Source organism: Camarhynchus parvulus, chromosome 18 (assembly GCF_901933205.1).
Source record: "Camarhynchus parvulus chromosome 18, STF_HiC, whole genome shotgun sequence".
Classification (NCBI taxonomy): Eukaryota; Metazoa; Chordata; class Aves; order Passeriformes; family Thraupidae; genus Camarhynchus; species Camarhynchus parvulus.
The window spans coordinates 2,213,835-2,236,868 of record NC_044588.1 but is presented as its reverse complement, the minus strand read 5'-3'; the positions used below and the strand labels follow the sequence as shown (position 1 = coordinate 2,236,868).

The window sequence follows — 23,034 nt, the reverse complement described above, 5'->3', positions numbered from 1 at the left end:
TACTAAGAGGAATATCCTGGAAATGGAGAAGCATTCTCTGTTTCACATTGTGCCAGTGCTGCTGCAGATTTCTGCTGAGACTTGGAACTGCATCCAATTCTTTCCTGAGGGGTTTAGGGTTTGTGATTGTGTGTCCTTTGTGCTGTCCTAACTGCATAAAATAAAATCTGGTGCAGAATCAGGTTTTTGATATATGATGGTAGTATGAGAGATCCACCTGTCAGTATCCTAGTCTCACACAACAGTACCTCTGCTTTTTGAGATAATTTGAATTTATTGTGTAAACTACAGTAAAGGTGTTCTTTGCCACAGCAAAAATGGAAGACCTAGAAATGGAGGTAAAGGGGGAAAATGAGTAATTATGTACATCTATTCTCTGAAAGAGTCTTCTGTTAGGATGAAGGGAAGTATTTGCTCAAGTATCTGCTGAGGTCAAGTAGCAAAGGTAATTTCTGTTCCTAAATGGTTAATCGTGACTTAAAAATACCCATATTGACAGGAACTGCAGGATAATGTCATTGGAACTTCTTGTTTTTTTAATACACCTTAAGAAATTAAACAAAGCAAATGCATTTGGTAGCGCCCTCAGGAAAAGTCCAGTCACTTCCTGACCAGTAATCTGCCTGGGAGCAGCAGATACATTCTCATTGTTTGCCATTTCCAGTTTCCAGTAATGGGAACGATTACTTGATCCAGGCAGTTTCTGCTGAAGATCTGGGAAAACGTACAAATTTTAATGGCAAATTTTTATCTGTTTCCATAAAACAACAAGGGAAAAAAGCATAACGTGGTTTTGGTACCTGGAGGCATCACCTCTGATAATGAATATTGTTTTATTTTGGAATTAAAGTGTCTGCTCTTCAGGAACGAGATGTATCTTGCTCTTCTGGTGATTTTCTTGCAGTGTAAGTTTGATAACCGAATCTCTGGGTGGGTACATGTGTTGCTGCTTTGTCTGGGGTTGGTTGAGGCTTTTTACAGTTTTGCATCACTGTGTCTCAATCTATAAGCTTTGAAAATAACATTTCTTCTCTTTTTTTTTCCCAGGTTCAGAACTTTACGCTCAGGGGAAAGGTAGGGAATGGTAGATTTTCGTTATTTTGTTGGGGGTTTTTATGTAGAAATTTAATATAACTAATTTAACTAATTCCTCAGTTGGTATGCATCTATAACAGAGTTTATTTGGATTTGCTGTACAATAGCTCAGTATGAAATTTGGCTATATGAAAAAAAAGGGCTTACTTGGTGGTGTTTCTTGGTATAGTGTTTAAATCAGAGATGTGCTACTTATACCTTAATAAGGTGAAATCTTTTCTAAAGTAATTTGCTTTACTGAGCCATAAAAGAGGTGGCAGAGAAAATTAGCATTTTGTTTTGATATGTAAGAATCCCTCTCATGCCCACAAGGAAGAAGGAAGGATACAATTATAGAATATAAGTTAAGGGCACTGTCTCCTGGTCTTGCAAAAGAATTGATCATGTCTGAGCAGAGTTCAGAAAATGTGTTCTGAAAGGAACATATTTACTTTTTATCTTATCATCCTGCTGGCTCCCAGCACGTACATTCTGCATGCTTCCTTTTTTCCATCACCTGGGAGAAATGTTTGCTCCTTGCTGTCATGTGGTTTATTCACATGCAAAGAAATTCACAGCTTTTCACTGATTTTATGGCCCAGACGCTCTCTAGCAAGGACTCATTATAAATAGCTGGGAAGTGTGCAGGAGAAGGGACTTCTTTAGATGCAGGAAAGTTTTTCTATTTGAATAGCAATTTCTAATACAAATCCTGACCAAAATGGACATAGCTCAGAAGTGTAAGTTCTAAAGGAAGAGAAAATGAATGAACTAATACATCTTTCTCTATACTTGTTCCTCGAGATGTGAGAACATAAATATCAATTATACCAGGAACCTAACAGTTGTAACATTTAAGCTACAAATTCTTTTTCTTGCTGTGGTTATAAAACCAGAATATATTTCTATGCACACACATTTCTGTACACATATACATACTTATATAAATAATACCATGAGCTTTATTTCTAAAAGCACGTATCAATTTAAATGACAATATTTCTATCAAATGAAATGTAAATTTAAAAATTAATTTTTGTAATTAAATGTGGCAGCCTGAGATAACTGTGTTGTATTGGACTAATTTAAAATAAAAATAATTTTTTTTTATAGTCTATCAAGTTTTTACTTTCAACGGAGTTAAAATCAAGGTTGAACCATCTGACAAAGTGAAGAATGGAGCTCCAATGTCAATCATCTGCCATGCTGATATTAGCAAAAATACTGATTTCCAGCTGAAGCACAATTTCACATTTTTTAAGGATGGGAAGCTTGTGTTTATGACCATATCAGACAAAGAAGATGCACGGTATGAAATACCTGTGGCCAAGTCTGCAGATACAGGAGACTATGAATGTAGGGTGAAAGCAGGTGACAAGTTGGTTATCAGTAAGCCCATCTATGTTTGGGTTGCAGGTGAGTGTTCTGTCAGACATGGCAGATAAGATACAGAGAGAGAACAACCTTACAGGGAAGGAATAATAGTCAGTGCTTAAACAAGGTACCTTGCAAAGTGTGTTTTATCCTTGACATCACAGTACTTGATGAGAGTTTGGTACTAATCCCCCATGTTAAGGCACAGAAATGAGCTCAGGACCCCAAGGCTCCAGGCCAGATCAGTGCTAGTCAGGAACACAGTCTGTGCCACCATCCCCACTATTCTGAGCCTCTATTCCCTAGGCTAGAGAAAGAATTATTTGTGAAAGTTGTGCCCACCCCAATAACCATGATGAGGGGTGGGCAGATTCCTGGAAATGCTGGAAATGACCTACAGAGATGCTCAGGGTGTGAGAGCCAGCACCAAAGCCAGCATCAACCATGGGCCCCTTTTGCAGACAATGTTGTCTCAGTCTTGTTTTTCATCTCTTATGAGAACAGAGGCCACCTCCATCCATACACTCTCTAGATGTGTTCTTGACTGGAGGTGACATTTTCCCCTTGGAAAAGCATCTTGGACAGAATTTGTCAGCACTGAGTAGTTATGGGGCCATCTTTTGGTTCTTGGAAACTATTTGCATCTGTTAATCTGTATAAATCATTCCCACAGTCATCAGAGGTACTGTTTATTTCAGGATTATGCAAAGTTCTGTTTCTCTTCTTTGTTTTCTGTTGTAAGGAATGACCAAGCCAATCCTGACTGCTGACAAAAAAGAAGTTTCAGAGGGTGAAATTGTGAAATTACGTTGTGAGCTGCCAGAAGAAGTACCTCCTTTAGAGTTCTTTTTCCGGAAGACAAAGACAAATTCAGAGCCTATAGAAAAACGTGTAGCTGAACAAAACCAAAATTTTTCTGAAATGGAATATTATGTTGAAGCAGGAGATAATATTTTACAATTTGATTGCTTTGGCAAGAGACAAGTAAAATCTGGATGGGAAAGCTCCCAACACAGCAACAAAACACTTGTTACAGTCAAGGGTAAGTTGTTTCAGCTTTTCTTTTTACATTTCTTTGCTAGCCATAGATAAAATTGGGTCACATATTTACATGTATATCAATCTATCTGTATGTTTATATCTATTCTCTTGCAGAACCATTTAGAAAGCCCACTCTGATCACCACGCCCTCCAATAACTTTACAGAAGGAGACATAATAGAATTTGAGTGCTCAACTGTGGCAGCTGAAATGCGTGGCATTGAAATCATCTTCCAGAAAAACAGAACAATACTGAACAGTGTACGAGATAAGAAATTTCTGAAATACTCTACATTAGCTACTCAAGAGGACAGTGGTGAATACCTGTGTAAGGTGGAGCAAGGAGCAGTGTCTAAAACCACCAAACTGAATGTCTTTGTGTCAGGTAAAACCTCTGTTCATCTTAGATTTTACTCAAAGTATTAGTATTTAAATTTGGCAGAACTCAGGATCCAAGTGTAACCTCCAGATCCAAGTGTAAATTTTCTGTAAGTTAAAGGCTAGTTAGATTTTAGTTTCTGATTTTTGCCCACCTATACTTCCCAACTAAAATAACATCCTCAAAAAACCTGTGAAAAGTGGTTTCAAGCAAATGCTAAGTTTCTAATTCCCCAAATTATAAACTATCAGTATGTCCTTCATTCTTTATACTTTGAGATAAGTAGTCATATTCTTCCAGGCTCATTTTGAATGAATCAGCTCTCTTTTTATCTTGCAGAATTATTTCCCAAGCCAACACTATCTGCTTCTATGACTCAGTTGGATGAAAATAAAGATTTAATTTTGAACTGCAGCATTAATGGTTTACGGAGAGCCAACTTCTCTATCCTACGGAAAAGTTCCAGTGGAGACATCCTGTTGAAAAAATCTAGAATCTTAGCAATTAAAGTTAATGTGAATGACACTGGATCTTACACCTGCAAAGCTGAAGTAAAAGGAATAGTCAAGGAGAGCAAACCTGTAAGGATAAGTGTTTATGGTGAGTTGACACAGAGGCTTAGAACCACCAGGGTGGGGGAAGGATCTAAACCAGAAACTTTTAAATAAGGACATCTGTTTACAGAATCAGTCTCCAGTCCGTGAACTAGCAGGGTGTCTGTTAGTTCTTATAACATCAATTTCTGTGGGATGTGCTTTAGCTGCAGAGGATTTGGTGTATTGTGATATCATCAAGTCATACTTTCCAGGGCTGGCTCTCAGAGAAGGGTGTTGGAATGGCTTCCTGCTGGTCCCTAGGTTCTGCTAGGGACCAGATAAACTCTCATTCACTACCATTTGCAGGAGCCAGGAATGTTCTGCAAAACTTTCACTTTGATCTGAAGCTCTGTCAGTGCCTGCCTTGAATCACTGCCCCTGCCCCTCCAGGCAGAAAGCCAGGAGAGCCAGAGGTCATCTGGTTGGCTCTACTCTAGAAAAGCCAAGGGTTTATTAAGGACAGCCCCCTCCCCAGCTCACCAGCTATGAATACTCCAGTGCTCTTCCCTCTCATGGACTGGCACAGTGGTGCTCCAGTCTGTCCAAGGCATGAACTGGATTGTTCACTGTGCTCCTCCTGAGGAGGAGCTGTGCAATCTCTCTCAGGTGATACACAGAGCAGACTTGTTCCTTGGGTCAGAGCTACTTTTGGAGTTTGGATGATCCACAGCTGTGTCACTGAGCCTTTCCTTGTTTTGCTTCATATTGTCCCTGTATGCTGCTTTATTCAAAATCACAAATGTTCTATTATCTTTGCTATTGATTTGTTCAAATCCCCCCATTTCCATTCTATCGATGAGGAAGAGCTTCTCAATGTAGACTGTGTCTGCAAACTAGCTAAATATTGTATATTTATGTTTTATACAAAATAATATTGTGTCTTTTGGCCTTATGCAGTGTAATTTGCAACAATTTTTCTATTCACCTTTTAGCTCCAGTCTCCAAGCCAACTCTTTCTGTTGTCAGTGGCTCACCAGAGGTGGTATTAGGGAAGCCTCTACAATTAATCTGTCATTCAGTGATGGGAACACCACCAATAACATTCACATTCTACAAAGGGGATGAAATTAAGAAAAATGTAACTAATGACACATATGCTACATTCTTGGATGAAGATATTGGACTAAATGACAATGGAGGGTACAAATGTGATGCTAGAAACAATCACTCCAGTGGTGTGAAAACTAGCAATATTCTAAATGTCACAGTGATAGGTAAGTCTGTTTAATTCTTCTCCTTCTTCTTGTCTAATGTGATATTTAGATTTTTGAAACTATAGCAGCAAGTGGTGGACTAAGAAAAATGTGTATGAAATGTTTGCAAGTTCTTGCTCACTTGAGTTAAAATATTTGCCTATCACAGCACAGTAGTCCAGGACCAGAGCAGAAGTCAATTCTTGATCTTTGAAAAAGAAGAGCTAATTTCTCTCTACCAAGGAGTTTTCAGCTTTGCATTCTGGTTTAAACCCAAATTGTGTTGGTCATAATAAGATAAACTTGTGATTGATAGGCTGTTTTCTGAGTTTTGACTGAGTTACGTATGACTGGAACAGATAAATGCAGAATTGTTGCATTTCTTTTGAGTCAGTTGGATTATTGCACACTCTCCACTTGCTGAGCTCCCAAACAGGGCTTTTTAATACAGTGTTTGCATTCACCCAGACTACAGCACCTTAGGACTCACCTTAAATTCATCAGTTCCACTGTTTACTTACAGCGGAGAGAAGCTGAATGATAAAATTCTGAAGAATTTTATCTAGGGAGATTTAAAGTCAAGGTATTTTGAAATAACAAGGTACAAATAAACAAACACAAAGCATCATTTCAGTCCATTAACAAGTGGGTATTTCTTTGCTGGAACTGGTATATCCCAGGTGTCAGAGCTGTGGTTTGGGATATATTGTGACAATGTTTACAAGTTCTCAAGAGAAGGTCGTTGTTTGAAGCCTTGTTAGCCAGTCTCCCACAGTCCATCACTGGTGAGGGGGTGACTTCAAATTCTCTGTATTCTGTCCTTTCTGTCTGTACCAGATCTGGAAAAGGACTTATGTTTTCCAGAGCAATTCTCTCTGTCAGGGGCTCAGTCATAGTAACCCATGTCTTATATCTAAATCCACTTCCTAATACAAATACAGCTTCCATGACCACCATCTTTTCATGTCAAATCTGGTTTCCTTCCTCTGCTTATGTACCAGTGTTGCCTTAATGATTCCTTCTTTATATCTGCCTTGTGTTATCCATAGCTCTTCCCCAAACACATTTATAATACTTCCAGAGTATTTTTCTTTGGGAATTTTAGCAAAACACGCTTCATATCCCAAACATTTTGCAAAGCTGCTGACATTCTACATGTCTTGAATCACAAAATGTGTGTCCATTTTCTCCCCCTGTAATTACGAAGGCTGAAGCTCATCTGCTCCTAGGCTTGTTCTGTGTATGCTAATATGGTTCATTTGTAAACCAGCAGACTTAAAAACTATGGTTTGGTTATGCATATTCTTACAACTTCTTCAAATGCAAACTAACTTCTTTCCTTGTGTTTGCTGTATTCTGTAGCCATTGAAATTTGGGATTTGCTTATGCTTTTAGAGAATTTGGTCTGTTATCTCCTGACACCTTCTATTGTACATTAAATGTTACAAGAGCACACTTACCACAGAGTTCGCATAAACCAGCATAACTCTACGTAACTATGAAAGCAGAACTACATAAATTGCACCATAATTATTTAAACAATGGAACTGCTGAGTGTATTATTTCTGGAAACTAAATAATTTGTAGGCTGGGGCCAGAGGGGCATCCAAAGGATTTTAAGGAAAGAGACTGACTGACCTCTCTGGAATGGATGTAATTTTTTCCTGTGTCTGCTTTGTTTCTTTATCATGCCCTCTCTATTTCTGGGTCTATAAAAATATTTACTAGAGGATCCTGTCTGGCAGAGACTGTTCAGAAAGATTAATACTGTGCATTCAGTCTCTGTTTAACTAAGCATTAAAGCAAGCATTTCTACAATACAATATTTTGTCATCAAAGTTATTTCTAATAGTGCTAATATTTGTTTTCTTTGTGCCTTCCTCTGTAGTACCAATCAGGGGTGCCAGTTTGGGCAGTGTTCCGTATGGAGAAGTAGAAGTTGGCAGTGATACTACTTTCCTCTGCTCTGTGAATGAAGGATCTTGGCCAATTGACTTCAAGTTTTTTAAAAAAACTGATCATGAAGTTCTTCTACATGAAGTAAGGGAATATTCAGACAGAACCATATGGCACAAGAAAACAATGAAGAGGAAGGACACAGGGACCTATTATTGCATGGCTTCAAACCGAGCCAGCGTGGACGTGAGGAGCCGTCCAATAACCATCAGTGGTGAGCTCATTAATGATAAGCTGCCAATTCAGTCACCTTTACAGGTGAGGCCATCTGATTTGAGATGTTCCTCAGTGTAACTCCCTTACTGGAGTGGTTAATGCCACCTTACTGGTGGTTTTTGTTCCAGAAGTTAAACAGAGAAATGTCTTTATAAACAGAGATTGTCCAGCTTACATAGAAAAATTAAGGGGGTGCCCAAAAGCCAAAGGAGCAAGATGCAAACTAAAACCAAGCTGTTGATCACAAGTTTGAGCTTTTGGTCACAAAGGAGAGGCTCACTAGAGAACTTGGCACACAAGTCTCTTCCAAGATCTTCCCCAGTGTGTAAGAAGGATGATGTGTAGTAAAATGAGAGGTCAGGAACTACAGAATTTGGTAGTGTTGACCTGTCACTAACTACTCTCTTAAACATGTTTTTCTTATTTGCAGTCATCTTAGCAGCTTGGCAGAAAGGAGTCATTGCTGCATTTGTCCTGACAGCCATGGCAGGAGCAGGAGCAGTCGCTTTATGGTGGTTTTTGCGTAAGAAGAAAAAGGGTAATGTCCCCCCTCTCTTTGTTTTGGGACAAATGTATCACAGTTAAACTTGCATTTGTCTCAGCAGCAAAGGCTTGTGGGGGTGAGGCTTCAGAGATGACAAAACACAATTAAAAGAATCTACTTAGAAACTCTAGGTGACTCAAATTAGGCTGCAAATGTGCCGAAGCTTTCCAAGCATATTGGGCAAAACATGGAACTAATGGTGCTGGGCAGGCCCTAGGGAAGCAAAGGTTATAAAATAGGCCAGAATTACACTGTTCCCATGCAGTCCTAGGTCTGAAATTCAGTTTCAGGCAATGTAGAGGCAGACAAGGCCTGAGGAGGTTTCTGATCCCCTACAGAGCTATAAAAATTTGATTTGAGGTCCCAACTCAGGTGTAATTGAGCTACCTCTCTAGTCCTAATGAAGCAAACTTAGATTATTAGTTTATGGGATTAGGTGTTTTTCTTCCACTCTGTAATACAATTTCATTGAGGAATTTGTCTTTTATCGTTAAGGTATTTTTTTTAGGTCTTGTTATTTCAGAAAATAAGTAAATCTGATTTATCCTGTGATACCCTATACATAGCAAATTATTTGGGAAAATCTGGAGAATTTCAGTGTCTCAGGTTGTTTAAATTGGCTAGGTTAAAATCTGGGGTTTGGGATCTATGGTTCTCTGTGAAAGAGAGATTTAAGGGATGTGGGAGATAAACAAGATGTTAGGTAATTAATATAATAAATATAATAATTAATAAGGTAAACAACACGTGAAGTAATTAATTTTGTGATAGCCAAGAGAAACTGCTCTGACAGGAGTAGACAATCAGTATATTTTTGGTTTTAATTTTTACTTTTAAACTCTTTGCTTATACAACCTATTAATAGAAGTTTTGTTTTTCTCTGTCAAGCTAAAGGACCATCCATGGAGATGTCTGGGTAAGATGCCTCCCTGTCTGGGTTTCAGCTGGGATAGAGTTAATTTTCTTCTTAGTAGCTGGTACAGTGCTATGTTTTGCATTTAGTGTGAGAATGATGTTGATAACACTGCTGTTTAGTTAAGTAGTGCTTACACTAAGTCAAGGACTTTTCAGTTTCCCATGCTCTGCTGGTGAGCAGGAGCAGAAGAAGCCAGGCAGGATGGTGGCCTGGACAGTTGACCCAAACTGTCAAAGGGATCTTCCACACCACAGAGTGTCATTGCCAGTAGAGAAACTGGGGGGAAATTGTCTGGGAGGCACTGGTCAGTGCTCAGGGCTGGGCTGGGCATCAGTCAGCAGGTGCTGAGCAATTGTACTGAGCATCACTTGTTTTTCCTGAGTTTTACTCCTCTCTCTCTCTCTCCTTCTATTATTATTATTACTACTATTATTATTACTATTATTATTTTTATTATTATTATATTTTACTTTATTTCAATCATTAAACTGTTCTTATCTCAACTGTTCTTACCTGGGTTTTACCTTTTTCCAATCTTCTCCTCGTCCCACTGGGGGTGGGGTGGGTGAGGGAGGGTGCTTAGTTACCAGCTGGGGTTAAACCACAACAGCTCTTTTTGGCACCCAACATGGGACTCGAAGTTAACAACAGATCTGACCAGTGCATGTTGAAACAAGTTTGTTACAAGCATTCCTTTTGGTTTAATAGCTACTGGTCACCGTGTTGATGTGTTTGCTCTCAGAGCTGAGTTCTCCAATACCTTGCTTGCACTACTGCCCCCTGTTGTGTTTGTTGCCTTGGGGGCAGGGCTCAGGGTGTTGTTTTAACTCACCTTGGTCGGGTCTCAGCGCTGCCATCACTTGTGCGTGGGGAGACACCTGTTGGGAATTATTCACAATTACATCTTTTACCCGACTCCTCGGACAACAAGCCTATGGAGGAGAGACATCTTCCCACAGCCTCCATTTCTTCTCCAGCCTAATTACCAGAGCATTTGAGAATTAGGAAAATTTTGAGTACACTTGGGATGTTGGAACAGGCATGGTCCTATTGGTAGGAACCAGCAAGTGGCTGAATGTGGTTCAGCTCTTGTTTAGGGTCAAAAAATTATTTGCAGCTACTCCAACCCCCCCAACAGGCACAGTGGGCAGTCAAACTCCAGTAATCACAGACACTGTGATTACTCACCCCAGGGGTGGGTGATGCAGCTGTACCAGAGGACCAACCCCTGTCTGTAGCAGTTCCCCCTCGAAAAAGGATGAGACATGCCCAGGAAAGATGGCTTGTTTAGGAAAGAAGGACAAAGCAGGGTCATAACAAGAACAGGAGGAAGAGGCAGAACAAGAGGCACCTGATCACTATCCCTGAGTGAGCTGCAGGATATGCAAAAGGATTTCAGCCATCATCCAGGTGAGCATGTTATCACCTGGATGCTCAGATGCTGGGATAATGGGGCTGGTAGTGTGGAATTAGGGAGTAGGGAAGCCAAGCAGCTGTGATCATTTTCTAGGGAAGTGTGAATTGACAAGGTGACTGGAAGAGTAACACAAGTCCTCAGCCTCTGGAAGCAGCTCATATCAAGGAAAGGTATTTCTTCAAGGAAGCTGTTCTGTTTCACCCAGGGAAGTGGACCACAATGGAGAGCAGTACTCAGTACAGCAGGGAACTAGCCATGCTTAGAGGCAGATAATTTATTATGACCCAAACAATACATGGTCACTCACAGATCCAGATGAAGCCTAATGTGCACACACCGTGTATCAGAAATGTGTACACCAGAGTGCACCATCATCGTCCACCAGCTCACTGGCAGTGCTGTCTGGAGACACAAACAGGCACCAGTGGTGGAGGCCGTGGCTCCCCAGCTCTAGCAGTACACAGAAAAATCCCTTGTCCCTGCTGTGGAGAAACCAGTTGAGCAGCTAAAAGAGGATCTAGATTGTACTCCCCACATGCACAGTCCGGAATCTCAGCTGGTAACAGAAAGTGTTGTTTGGTCAAGGGAGGATATTGAAGGCACACACCAGGGGAGACCCTGGCTTTTTCTTCAGGCCTACAGAGACAACATGAGGAAGTGGGTTAGAAATTCTACTTCAGGCCTACGTGAATTGCAAGGAAGAACAATCGCAAGAGGGGGTTATCCCAGGAAAGCTGCCACTGCGATCTGCAGTGGACAGTTCCTCAGACAGACCAGAAGGGCTGATCTTATTCCTGATCCTATGGAAAGGAATTCAACTCCATTTTCACAAGAAGCAAGTTGCATAAACCTATGACCAAGACTAGAGGGGCTCTGCCTCCAGCCCTGTGGAAGAGAGGGATGGCCTTGTTCACTGGACTGTGCGGATCACGTGGCCCACCACGTCAGCCCCCCAGGAGTATAAGGCTGTAGCAGATACGGGTGCACAGTGTACCCTGATGTTATCAGGCTGTGAAGGGACAGAACTCACTTGTGTTTCTGGAGGGGGTTCCAAGAGCTGACTGCTAGAGGCTGAAATCAGCCTGACTGGGAATCAGAAGCCCCCACGGGGACTGGCCCAGAGGTTCCATGGGCATAGACTATCTCAGGAGTGGGTACTTCAAGGACCCAGAAGAATCCTGGTGGGCTTTCAGTGTAGCAGCCTTGGAGATGGAGGAAATGAAGCAGCTGCCTGGTCCCACCTCTTGGAAGACCTTTCTGATGCAGGGTTACTGAAGGTTGAATAAAGCAGGTGCTGGTCACTGTCACAGCACAGCCCCAGCGGCAAAACCACTCTGAGCCTGGGACTGCAGGAGGTGCTGCTCGCTGCTCAGGGCATCCCTTGTGTTCCTTGGGCTTTCTCTCTCTCTCTCTCTCTCTCTCTCTCTCTCTCATTTTCATTACTATTATTATTATTATTAACTTTATTTGAATTATTAAACTGTTCTTATCTGAATCCATGGGGTTTATCCTTTCCCAATCCTCCTCCCCATCCTTCTGGGGCAGGGCAGTAAGCGAGTGGCTGTGTGATGCTTAGCTGCCATCTGGGGTTAAACCAAACCTGCTTTATGATAGTCATGCAATATTTCTGTGTGTAAAGGGCTGTAAGCCTTGCTTCACATGAATATAGCTTGTTACAGTGCACACCTGCAGATAATAGATGGCTGTGCTTCATGTTCTGCCTGCTAACACAACAACAGGATGAGGAAATACTCTAAAAATAGAAAAAAACCCAGATAAGTGAAATACAAGTATGTCAGGTCTGTATCTGAATGCATTTAGATATGGAATAAAATTGAAAATACAGAGGTCATAAAGAAGAATAACGTAATAGGGAACATTTTTGACCTTAAGGTTTCCTTGTGTTTCTCCTAAAGCAAAGGCAAAATTTTCATTTGTTTCAGTGGTTAAGAATATGTGGTAGTCAGCATAGACAGTGACTGATCTTTGCACAGAGTCATGTTCTTGGTTTTATTGACTGGTTTTGGATAATTACATCAAATTTTATTGGTTTGTTTTTCAGTTCTGCCTTGGCTCCAAACTTGACAAGTGAAAAACTAACAAGACCACCCAGTGATGGAAACTACTATTCAGGTAGGTTATTTTGCTATGAGACTGTTAGTAAATTGGTTTAATTAAACATCTATTTAAAGTTCTGGACTTCATAGTTATTGTTTGGATGAGGCCCAATGTTTTGGGAATAAAGAGGGATACCAATAACATTGTCCAAGGTATCTTCTGTCATTTTGTCTTTGTACAGTTTTTATGAGCACGTCTTACACAGATTGATTTATAAGTCTGCCACTTCTCCCAGGCAATCAATTGACACTATCACAGATGGAGAAATCATGGTAAAAGAAAATTACTTTCTGCTTTTGACATAGCTGCAAGAAAATTATTTCAGAGAGGAAATTTGAGCTGTGGCACATGTCCCTGTGATGTGACCACAGTATAGAGTTGTTAACTTGCCTGGACACCTTTCATTGCAGGACTTCAGTGCACTTGGCAATGACAGGTGGACATGATGTTTAGAGCACCTGATGTAGATAAAGTTGCCCCTTGGGTGTTTGTTATCTGATTATTTATAAAACCACATTCTTCCCACCTGAATATCTTAGGTGGGAATCTAAAAGTAGAATGTGTTACATAGAAATACAGATAATGACAGTAGGAATTGCAGCTGTGTAATTCATTTATTTCACTGGTTATGATAAATACTTTGTCAGCTCAACTTTGGCTTTCATATTTTAGGATCAGGTTACATTGAAGATAATGAAAACCACATGAAATCAACAGATGAGAGTAAAGGTAATTCCATACCTAAACAATAGATTTTTAAATTATAATTGAAAGTCTTGATGTTTTCTAATGGCAGTAGTGAGGTGGTAATGATAGGGCCATCCCTTTTTCCCCCGTGTCCAAAATGACTCCAATAGGACCCTTTTATCAATTGCCTTATGGAGTGTAATTAGCTGTGCTGGATCCTAGGCCATCTAATGATGGGTGGTATAAAAATACAACTTATACTCAAAATACTAAGTTCTGTATAACAAATATTCTGATTTGTTCAAAAAAACCAAGATTTTCTACAGATTTCTGCTTCTTTTACTTCTCTGTCCTTTCTTCACTTCTCTGGATCTTTAAATATCTAAGAAATAAATCTAGAAATAACCTGAATATCTGAATAAAATAATCTGCCAAATCAGTTCTGCAGGATTTCAGTCTGAATGAATGCTGTGGTTCCTTCCAGCTCTTACAGAAATGTGTTAGAAAACCATCCTTTCCACACTCTAAAAATAGAGTAGAAAGCAACAGCTGTTTCTTGTGTCTGCTGGACCCAGGTAGCCAATTCCTGTCAGCCACTGGCCCTATAAGTCAGATGTCTGATCATTGCCAGGCTTGCTGTGGGTATTGTGGCACAGAAGCATTTTGAGGAGGAAAGTGGGTTCCATTCCAAATGTTTTATGTGAGGTTTGGAGGTAGCTGTGGAGGAAAGTGCTGAAATGGGCTAATTGGCAAAGCAGAAATTTGGAGAATGAGAGGTGATGAGGGAGGCCATGAAAGACATAAAGATGGCTTGAAATGTGAGGAAAGTGCAGAATGGGAAGTGTCCTGCCATAGCAACCACAGAAAACAAGAAAGTAATGGCAGAGAGAGAAAGGGAAGAGCAGCTGGAGCAGGAATATGGGAGAAGCTCTGGTAATTCCCTACTCTGTTTTGTGTTGTGCCACTTCTGAAGGCGTTACATTGCAAGTAACAGTTTTAGGCACGATTTGCATGTCCCACAGTTTCAGAAATCTGCCTTTAGTTGGTCTTCTGCCCTTTGGAGTGAGATGACCCTCAGGAATGGGCTGGCCTTAGAACTTAGCAGAGTAACTCCCATGTGCCATCAGCAGGGCCTGGTCCTGCACCCATCACAGTTACCTGGGACTTGTCCATTAATTTCAGTGGCAGCAGGATCAGGCCCACAGCTCAAATGAAGTGTGCAGTCCTACAAAGAAACATCTTCTTGATATTTTTGGGGCAGGACCTGACCTTGAGAGTGCTGAGGTGGATTACACTGAAGTTGAAGTCTCCACGCTTGATCCTCACAGAGGTAATAAACTCTCCGGCCTCTATGGGTTATTTCTGGGAGCAGCTTTTGGTGCTGTTGCTGCTCCCTGACACTGGCCTGGTATTGGCATCTGGGGATGCCAGGGCTGTGCTTTGTGTGCTGACAGTCTCCTGCCAGGAGTGCTTCTAAACCTGGCTGATGCTGTAGCTCCTGTGCTGCTGCTCCTGCAGCTCTTCCCCTGGGATCATTCCCATTTACAGGAGGGCTGTGTGGAGCAAGGCTCCCAGCTGGAGCTGTGGCTCTAAGCAGAAGGCAGCCTGCTGTGAAATATCCATGTTAAAGAGACCAAATTCACTGAGAGCAACTTGAGGTTGCCACAGGGTGAGATAATGGAGAGAACAGAAACCTGTGGAATTTCCTCCTTTGTAAAGCAACTGGTTCAAGAGTCAAAGCTGTAATTCACTTGTGGTAGAGAAGGGACACCAGTGTTGATTTAGTCTCTTAGTCTGGAGAGGCCTGGAGATCATCCTGGATTTTGTGGCACCTTAAACAGAGAAATGAGGACATTGGTGCCCACATAGCTTTGTCCTCCTCCCTGCAGTAACCAGACCTCAGAGCGTGGGGCTGAGGTACATGTCTGCAACCTTGAAGGAGAACTAGCCATGGAAATTTATTCCCCACCCAAATGCCCACTTCAATCATTCTGTGTCATCTCCCATGCCATTATGGCCTTGTGTTGAAAGCTGCTAAACCTTTCAGAAATTTGCAAAGAGCTCCAAGTGGGTTAAAGTGAATAAACCCTGCAAGAGAAGTTTATGCTCTGCTCTTGCTTCTTTGCTTCAGCTGAATGAGAAGCAGACTGAGGAAGAAATGGATAAATTTCCTTCTTCCTGTTAGGAAGGACTAGTCACTTATTGCAGAGACCAAAGACATGATTGTTTAGGTGGTAGCACAAATGTTTGGGCAAGAGTGCTCGCTCTTCAAGCTTGGCAGCCAAGCCCTCCTGGAACAGCCAGTCCTCCTGCCCTTTTTGTTTTCACTTCCTGCTATCATTCATCACAGAGTCTCTCTTCCCCATGTTTGAAGCAGGCTATTTACCCACTTCTGCTAAATTCTGCACTGAAGGGCCAGAGTTGTTGTACTCCTCTTCAGAGGAGGGCTAATAATTATTCCAACTGTTTCTGAGTGTGCTCTACAATTCTACAGTGGTGGTGTGCACATAATTCTACAATGGTGTAGAACAGTAAGATATCATAGTGCATTATTTAAATTAGAAGCCCTATTAAATTCGAGATCAACACCTATAAAAACATAATTTTCATCCATTCTTGATATATAACACTATTCCTGTATATCAGAGTAAGTAATAAGATAGTATCTATGCTCTGTAGATAGAACCCCATTAAACCACAGAATAATGTTTACCATGGTTTGTAAATGAGATCAGATTATTTTAATTGAGTGCTGCCTCATGCTACAGACCTATGCATGGCACACAGTACACTGATAGATTCTGTAAGACTGAACTGTGCTGGAGTGTACAGAGTTATGGACAGTTCCCTGATCGATTTCCTTTGTTGCCCCAGGACACAGTGGAGTGCTTTGGTTATGGAAATGGAAACTGCACTGAGAGTATTTAATGTGTTCCTCCCTGAGAGCATCCTGAGGATGCTGCTTAAATAGAATTAAATAGAAGAACTTGTATGAAACCAAGTTATTTCTTGAGCTCTGCACTGCCTATCACAATGAAAACAGGAGGAGATTTATTCTTGGGAAAAGAGAAGCAAAGCCAAGTTTCTTAATATTCCCTTGTAATAATCATGTACACCCAGAGAGAGAATTTGGCCACAGGGCTGCTGCTGATACTTCTGTTACGTTGATATAATTGTAAGGTTTTGTTCCCAGTCATAATATTCTTTCATGTCTGTGTGTGGGTATGACCAGCCCTTCCTAGGGAACAGAACTTTCAGATTATCACCTTGCTCCAAATCCCTTTTCCCTCTTCTGATTCCTGCTGTTTTCTGAAGGAAGACAAAGCAAATCACATTTACCTTTTCTCTGGGCACACATTGCTCATCCAGCAGCTACACAGAGTCTGATTCCTTCTGCCTTTTGAGGAACTGCAGATTTCTTTGATCTCTCTGGCCTAACCTCGATTTAATTTATCTTTCCAATCATTTGTTCCTCCTGCCACTGTTGTCAATGTCAATACTAATGCTCTCAGGAGCAGGAGAGTCATATTTTGTGTACTGTGAAAGGCTCCTGCAATAAATGCTGCAGTATCTAAGCTGTAACCGTTGCCTCTTTGTCACTTCTGGGAATTGGGATTGATCGAATGTCACTTCAAACAAAGTTGAAATTATTGTAGAAGGATGAACACCTTGTCTTTATCAGTAAAGAATTACTTACATTTGAAAACACTGTTTTATCCTGTTTTTCAAGAAATGTCTGAGCTATCTGTTAATTTCTGGAATATTTTTATCTGGAATTATTAAATTCAATACTTACTAAGTTTGTATGCTTGACAAAAATATAGTGTTTGACTTTTCTAAAACTTAGTTGAGAAAAAAGATGGCAAGGTGATTTAGACCCTTTATGGGAATCTGAGGAAAACCAAAAACAGGGGCTAAAGTCAGATCAGGAAATATCCCTAAAGGGACAAGGCAGAAGCTGCTCAGTATGGCTGAGTAAGAATGTTCTCCTTATTTTACTTTTATATCTGGTTAGTTATCTGCAGGGTGGCAACATTATAAAATTAGTGGGAACAAAATGTCAAATCATCCAAGTGATTTCTCCTGGTGCATTTTTTCAGTGCTAGGACGACTTTTGGAAGGTTGACAAAGGAAATAACATGGGCAGTGGCATTATACCACAATATAATGAAATGGGTATGTTAAAAAATAAAAAAGCAAACTAAGGAAATGCCTCAAACCAAGTCTTTGCACAGAGTCAATAGGAGTAGATTTAGGACTGTTACCTGCTAAAAAAGAGTCCTAAACAAAATGAGCTACCTTTTATTAAAATTCCAAGAAGATTAATTCTTACTTCACTGGAAACTGAATTGATAATTTAAGCAGTAGTCTGTAAGCATGTGAAATATGCCTTGAGATCTTCAAATTATTTTGCAAAGAAAGTTCATGCCAAAGCTGCAAGTTTGAAGGCTGTGATTAGACACTTGGGGAAGTGTAGCTGTTATTATTTAAATTAATAGCAGTTTTGCAACTCCATTCTGATCTATTAGCTCACAGCATTTATAGGATGCTGAACAGAATTTAAAAACAAAAAATTAATGGCATTAGCTTTGGGAAATCAGAATGTGGTGCCAGAGACACTTGGGTTCTTCAGGGCAATGCAGCGGAACAGTAACAGTCCTGACTCTGAGTCTGCAAGTCAGTATGTCTGAATTCTTTAAATGTTGGGGATTTTTAATAGCTAAAGCACAGGATTCTGTACCCGGAAATTTAAATTTCTTTCCTTTTTTTTTTCCCAGAGAAGAAGCAACAATTAATTTTTTTTTAAATTTAACTTTAAATAGAAAAATTTAATTCTTGGTTTGTTGAAGGTCCACAGAATTGGAGGTTATACTGATAGAATTCTGAGGTTTTCTAGGAGACTCAGTTTAACTGAAATAAGTGAGTGTTTCTGAAGCACCTTGAGATCCATGAACAGCAAACTCCTGGACCCTGCCATCACAGACCTTTACAGCAAGTGAAGAAAGTGGTTTTAAATGCACAGTTCTGGAGCACTTTGATTGCCCAGGGATTTTTAAACTACAGCCATACAATGAATCCAGGAGATTGTTCCATTCTCCTACTGGCCAGAAGTTTATGCTGACCACAGAGAACATTATTCTTGCTATTTTCAGGCCTTTAGACAGGGCTCTGTCCAAAAGGAGACCTTTTCCCAGATAAATGGAAGCTGTGCAGTGTGAAATCTGCAAATATTCTTCTGAGACATTTCACAAAGCACAGCAATTTAATTTTTTTTTCTGCCATTAAGATTTAATCAGGCTAGTTGCCAAAAGGCTTTATGGTTAGTCTTCCAAGTGATAGATCTCCTCAGGGCTAGGATCCCTAAATCCTTAGAACAAATTGAAGAAGCTCTTCAAAGTGATCCAGAGCAACCATTCTCCAGTGGCAGATGTCTCTGTGAAATTAAAGCAGTATTGGTTCAAGTTCAGAAGAAGATTAGGAAGATGTTGAAGTCAAATTTAGCAAGGGAAGCAGATTTTCATCATTTTTACATAGAAGGAGACATCCTTCTCTCAGGCCCTTACAGGCTGGTTTGGGGAGGGTGTTGTACTTGCTTTTCACAGAGTCTCCACAGGCTCATTGTTGCTTTTGTAGCTGCTTCTTCTGAAAGTAAAAACGTGTGCTCTGTTTGTTTAAGGAGCTTTTCATAAGGCAAACAAAACAAAAAACAAACAAAAAGAAAAAAGAAAAAAAAAAAGAAAATATATTGATTCTGTGCCCATACATTTTCCAGCTCCTGAACAGAAGGGGACTGAAACAGTTTATAGTGAAATCAGAAAAACTAATAATGGTAAGTAAGCTAGTGAAAAATTAAACACTTTAAGGAAGCGTGTGTGGAGAGGTTAGGGATAAATTTGTGACTGAATATTTTATAAGATAATATTTAGACTGAATATTTAGAGCATAATTGCCATAATAAAGAAGAGCTGCAAGTCACATTGCATAGGAACATACCAAAGTGCAGCTACAAAATCACAGAAGTTGATAAATTGCATGACATCTTCATGGCGCCTCATAAATAAAATTAATATTTGTAACATCTACTTCATCAGCCCATTTGTGCTGGATCTGCTGAATATTTGGGCCATACATCTGGATCTGAATCAAAATCTCTGTTAGGGATCTGGATTCTAGGTCCTGTTATCTCAAACTGCTCAAGAGGAACATTTGTCTCTTAATTGACCATGTTTGTCACATGCTATAAAATATTCCATTTGCTGTGGGTGTAACTCCAGCAAATATCTATAAAGCCCCCAACAACAGCCTCTACAAGCCTTTACAGCAATATGATCATTTCAGCAGCTCCTCTAACACAGACCTGTGTGTGGGCAGTGGCAGCTTGCTGGCAATTACTGTCTGTAAATGTTCTGGCACTAATCAGTTCAGAGACAGTGGCTTAAAAGGTTATTTCATCATAGATTGTCAAAGTCTGAATTGGAAAGGATTTCCTCTGGTCTCTTCATGTTAGGAAGTCTAGATTTGTAAATATTAGGGCTGCAAACCATTCATATTTTGTCCCCATTCAGGCTTTGTTGTGTGCCATTTTTAATTTTTGATTGTGATTTAAGTTTCTATTTTTTCTACAAGGCATTTCCCACCTCTGACATGATATATCCCTAGGGGAATCTTTTAGTGTGAGGGTCTCCATGTACTTTAGAAAACATTACTTAATTTTTCCTTGTTAGGACTTACATGGCAATTTTTATCTCCATTTTACAGCTGAATAAACAGAGAGATTAGGTCATGCATTAAGGCAAAGTGTTTAGAGAGTGACAACAGTGGCAAAGGAATTTCAGAATCCTTGGTGCTGTGCCTGTGTGGTGTACTCATTTTTCACAGCCTTGCAGTGAAAATCAGAATATCTTTCACACTTAAGAGTGTGGCCAGGCATTTCATGCAGGACCACCAAGAGAAAAAACACAGTTTATTTTAGGGCTGAGCCTCAAGGCCACAAATGTTCTGAAATGTTCTCCAGTGAGTGTGAACTGGACCTATAAAAAGCTGCAGAAGCTGCTGTGTAACCCTCACCTGCTCTGGCCAGGTGTGAGGGTGACTCTCACACCACTCACCAGCCCTGGTTTTTTCTGGTACATAACAGAGGATGTAAACTCCAAGCTGGTACAGCAGAGCTGAAATTCAAAGAGCACTTAAAAGGCTGTAATACCATAAGGTGGGAACTGCAGTAAAATGGGATATGATTGAAATTCTGAGCTGAATTAGCCAGAGATTCTGCAAACATCCCTTAATCTTGCAGTCCACCTGCTCTTTTAGGCATAACATTCTACAGCTTCAGTTATTCTTGGAAACACAATACCAGTTTATTGTTTCAATCACGTCTGTTTTTCCTGACTGATACACAGGAAAAGTGTTTCAATTAGATAAGCAGTGCATCACCCAGCAATGCAGTGCTAGGTTACAGTTAATGTAACACTACCTTGGATTTTTCATAGGCTGTGTGATTGTGGGGTGGCAAAGTGTAAATGCAGTGGATGATGCCTATGAAACATTTTGTCTATTTTAATATCTATTAATATAAGCATATTAAATTATGCCAATTGTGACAGATGTTGAACATGACTAGTGGGTGCAGAAGTTGATTTGCCATTCTATTCTTTGATATTTTTGAGCAAAAGCCCAGGAGTACAACCTGCTTCAGGAAGGCAATGATTCAGACAAACGTGTCCTTGGGGAAATCACATGAGTTTAGGAACTGGGGTCAACGACACAATTTGACATATTTAACCCCTAAGACCTATGTAACATTTTATTATTATTTGTTTGTAGATAACTATTGTGGTTTAATTAGAATTGAGTGCTTCATAAGCAATTTTGTCTTATGAAGGGGTTGTCTGTGCATTCCAGAAATTGTGTGCACTAGAGGGGAAGCTGAAGGACACTCAGTAATTGTTATGTCTGAGGCAGTTCTTTGTGACTGAGCTAAAACATTTTTGCTCTTCATTCTTCTGACAACTCTCACTGCTATCCCCAGTAAGGCAGATACCATAAGAGGAACCAACTCCTGTATTTTGAGTTCTATAGCTGTTGCTATAGAATTTTGTTGTTATTGAGTTCTATACCTGTTGCTTGCTCTTATCTAAAATCTGCACCGTGAATCCATAGTGCTGATAATGCTCTGAGCTTTCCCAGGCCTTTGGCAGTGTGCTGAGCATCTGTCATTATGCTTTTTTTATTTTCCTGGTGCTGGCTATGTTATCTCCTGCTTCCACCATCTGAGTGCCTCCACCACACTGTGGCTAAGACTCCCCATCCTCCCTGCTGTGGTGTTTTCCTCGTTCTCAGTGCCAGGACTCAGGAGGTGGTTTTACATTAGAGATAGACAGAAACAAACTGTCAAATGCACATTTAACTCAGAAGACCTGCATGTGGTTAACTACAGTTAACTCATTTGCAGTGGGAAAAGCAGGTAATTTGTGAAATTCCATTCTAGTCAGATATGTTTTGATTGAAAGTCAAATAATGTCAGTCTCTGGTTGGTTGGATGCTGGATTTCCTCTGCTGTAATGAGAGTTTAAGGAGGATGCTGCTCACTTTGCTCTGCAAGCAACTGTGAGATAAGAAGTTGTCCTTGCATTGTTATTGAAAGATTAGTTGAATTCAGAAACAAATTTGGTGTTCAGGATGTTCACACGGGCATTGTTTTAAAGCCTTTTCTAGAGCAATGGGCTGTTACTTTAGTATTTTACATAAAATACCAAAAACTTCAAGCCTCAACTTTAAATCAGACCTTACATCCAAATGGCAGTTTGGAGAATGGTCAGTTAGTGCCATTCAGGTCAGTAACAGCTTTGTGTAAAAGTTCTTCAGGTGTCACTATGGGACACGCAAGAATGCAAGCACACCACGGTTCTCCAGGTGAAGGAAGAAAGGGGAAGTTTATTCTCTGACTCCAACATTTATAGTTTTCCAAAAGTGACAGTGGATTGGAGGGTGATAGGGACACCTCTCCAATGACCCTGGTCAAACCAGCAGTCCATCAACTTTCTCCTCCTCCATAAAAGAAGACAAAACAATCAGTTATTTACAGAAAGTGTCTGGAAAAGTTCACCACAAGAATGTCCATATCAGAAGGCCTAGACGATCTTAAAAAACCAGGGTGGCATTCAGGCTCACCAGGATGAACGAATTTCCTTAAAATCCTGCTTTTTCTGGTTGCTCTGTAAAAAGGGCAAAGCATATTGTGAGTCAGGAATACCCAGCCCAGTTCCAAAGTTGCTGCTTTTTGTTCAGAAAGAAGTGATATAGTCTAAAACTTAAGCAAAACAGGCAATTGTCCAAATCCACAGACTGCCAGGAACGATAAAACGGCTCTGACCCTGCTGCCTCCCAAGCCTGTGCTGGATCCAGGCTGGCAGCTCTTCCTGAGGGAGCCTCAGGATGTCTCACACGAGTTCAGCTGCCTGGGTGGAGGCTCTTTCAGGCATGATTTATTTCCATCACACCTTTCATCTTCCCAAGAGGCAGCA

The 23,034-nt window shown here is 40.4% G+C and overlaps 1 protein-coding gene across 6 annotated transcripts in view; it reads left to right on the top strand.

Annotated features, from left to right (window-relative positions):
- The first annotated feature begins 664 nt into the window (after positions 1-664).
- Positions 665-23,034, top strand: part of PECAM1 (platelet and endothelial cell adhesion molecule 1) — a 31,931-nt gene continuing 9,561 nt past the window's right edge. For 4 of the 6 annotated variants that reach the window (XM_030962317.1, XM_030962316.1, XM_030962315.1 and 1 more), the window contains exons 1-13: positions 665-905; positions 1,048-1,074; positions 2,188-2,490; positions 3,191-3,490; positions 3,604-3,873; positions 4,207-4,467; positions 5,396-5,677; positions 7,545-7,826; positions 8,259-8,366; positions 9,261-9,288; positions 12,768-12,838; positions 13,496-13,552; positions 14,772-14,840. In XM_030962317.1, the coding sequence (XP_030818177.1) occupies positions 872-905; positions 1,048-1,074; positions 2,188-2,490; positions 3,191-3,490; positions 3,604-3,873; positions 4,207-4,467; positions 5,396-5,677; positions 7,545-7,826; positions 8,259-8,366; positions 9,261-9,288; positions 12,768-12,838; positions 13,496-13,552; positions 14,772-14,840 (2,092 nt within the window). In that variant the 5' untranslated portion in view covers positions 665-871. Of the gene's footprint in view, positions 906-1,047; positions 1,075-2,187; positions 2,491-3,190; positions 3,491-3,603; positions 3,874-4,206; positions 4,468-5,395; positions 5,678-7,544; positions 7,827-8,258; positions 8,367-9,260; positions 9,289-12,767; positions 12,839-13,495; positions 13,553-14,771; positions 14,841-19,283; positions 19,341-23,034 lie in introns of all 6 variants that reach the window. The other 2 variants (XM_030962312.1, XM_030962311.1) reach the window with 1 other exon arrangement.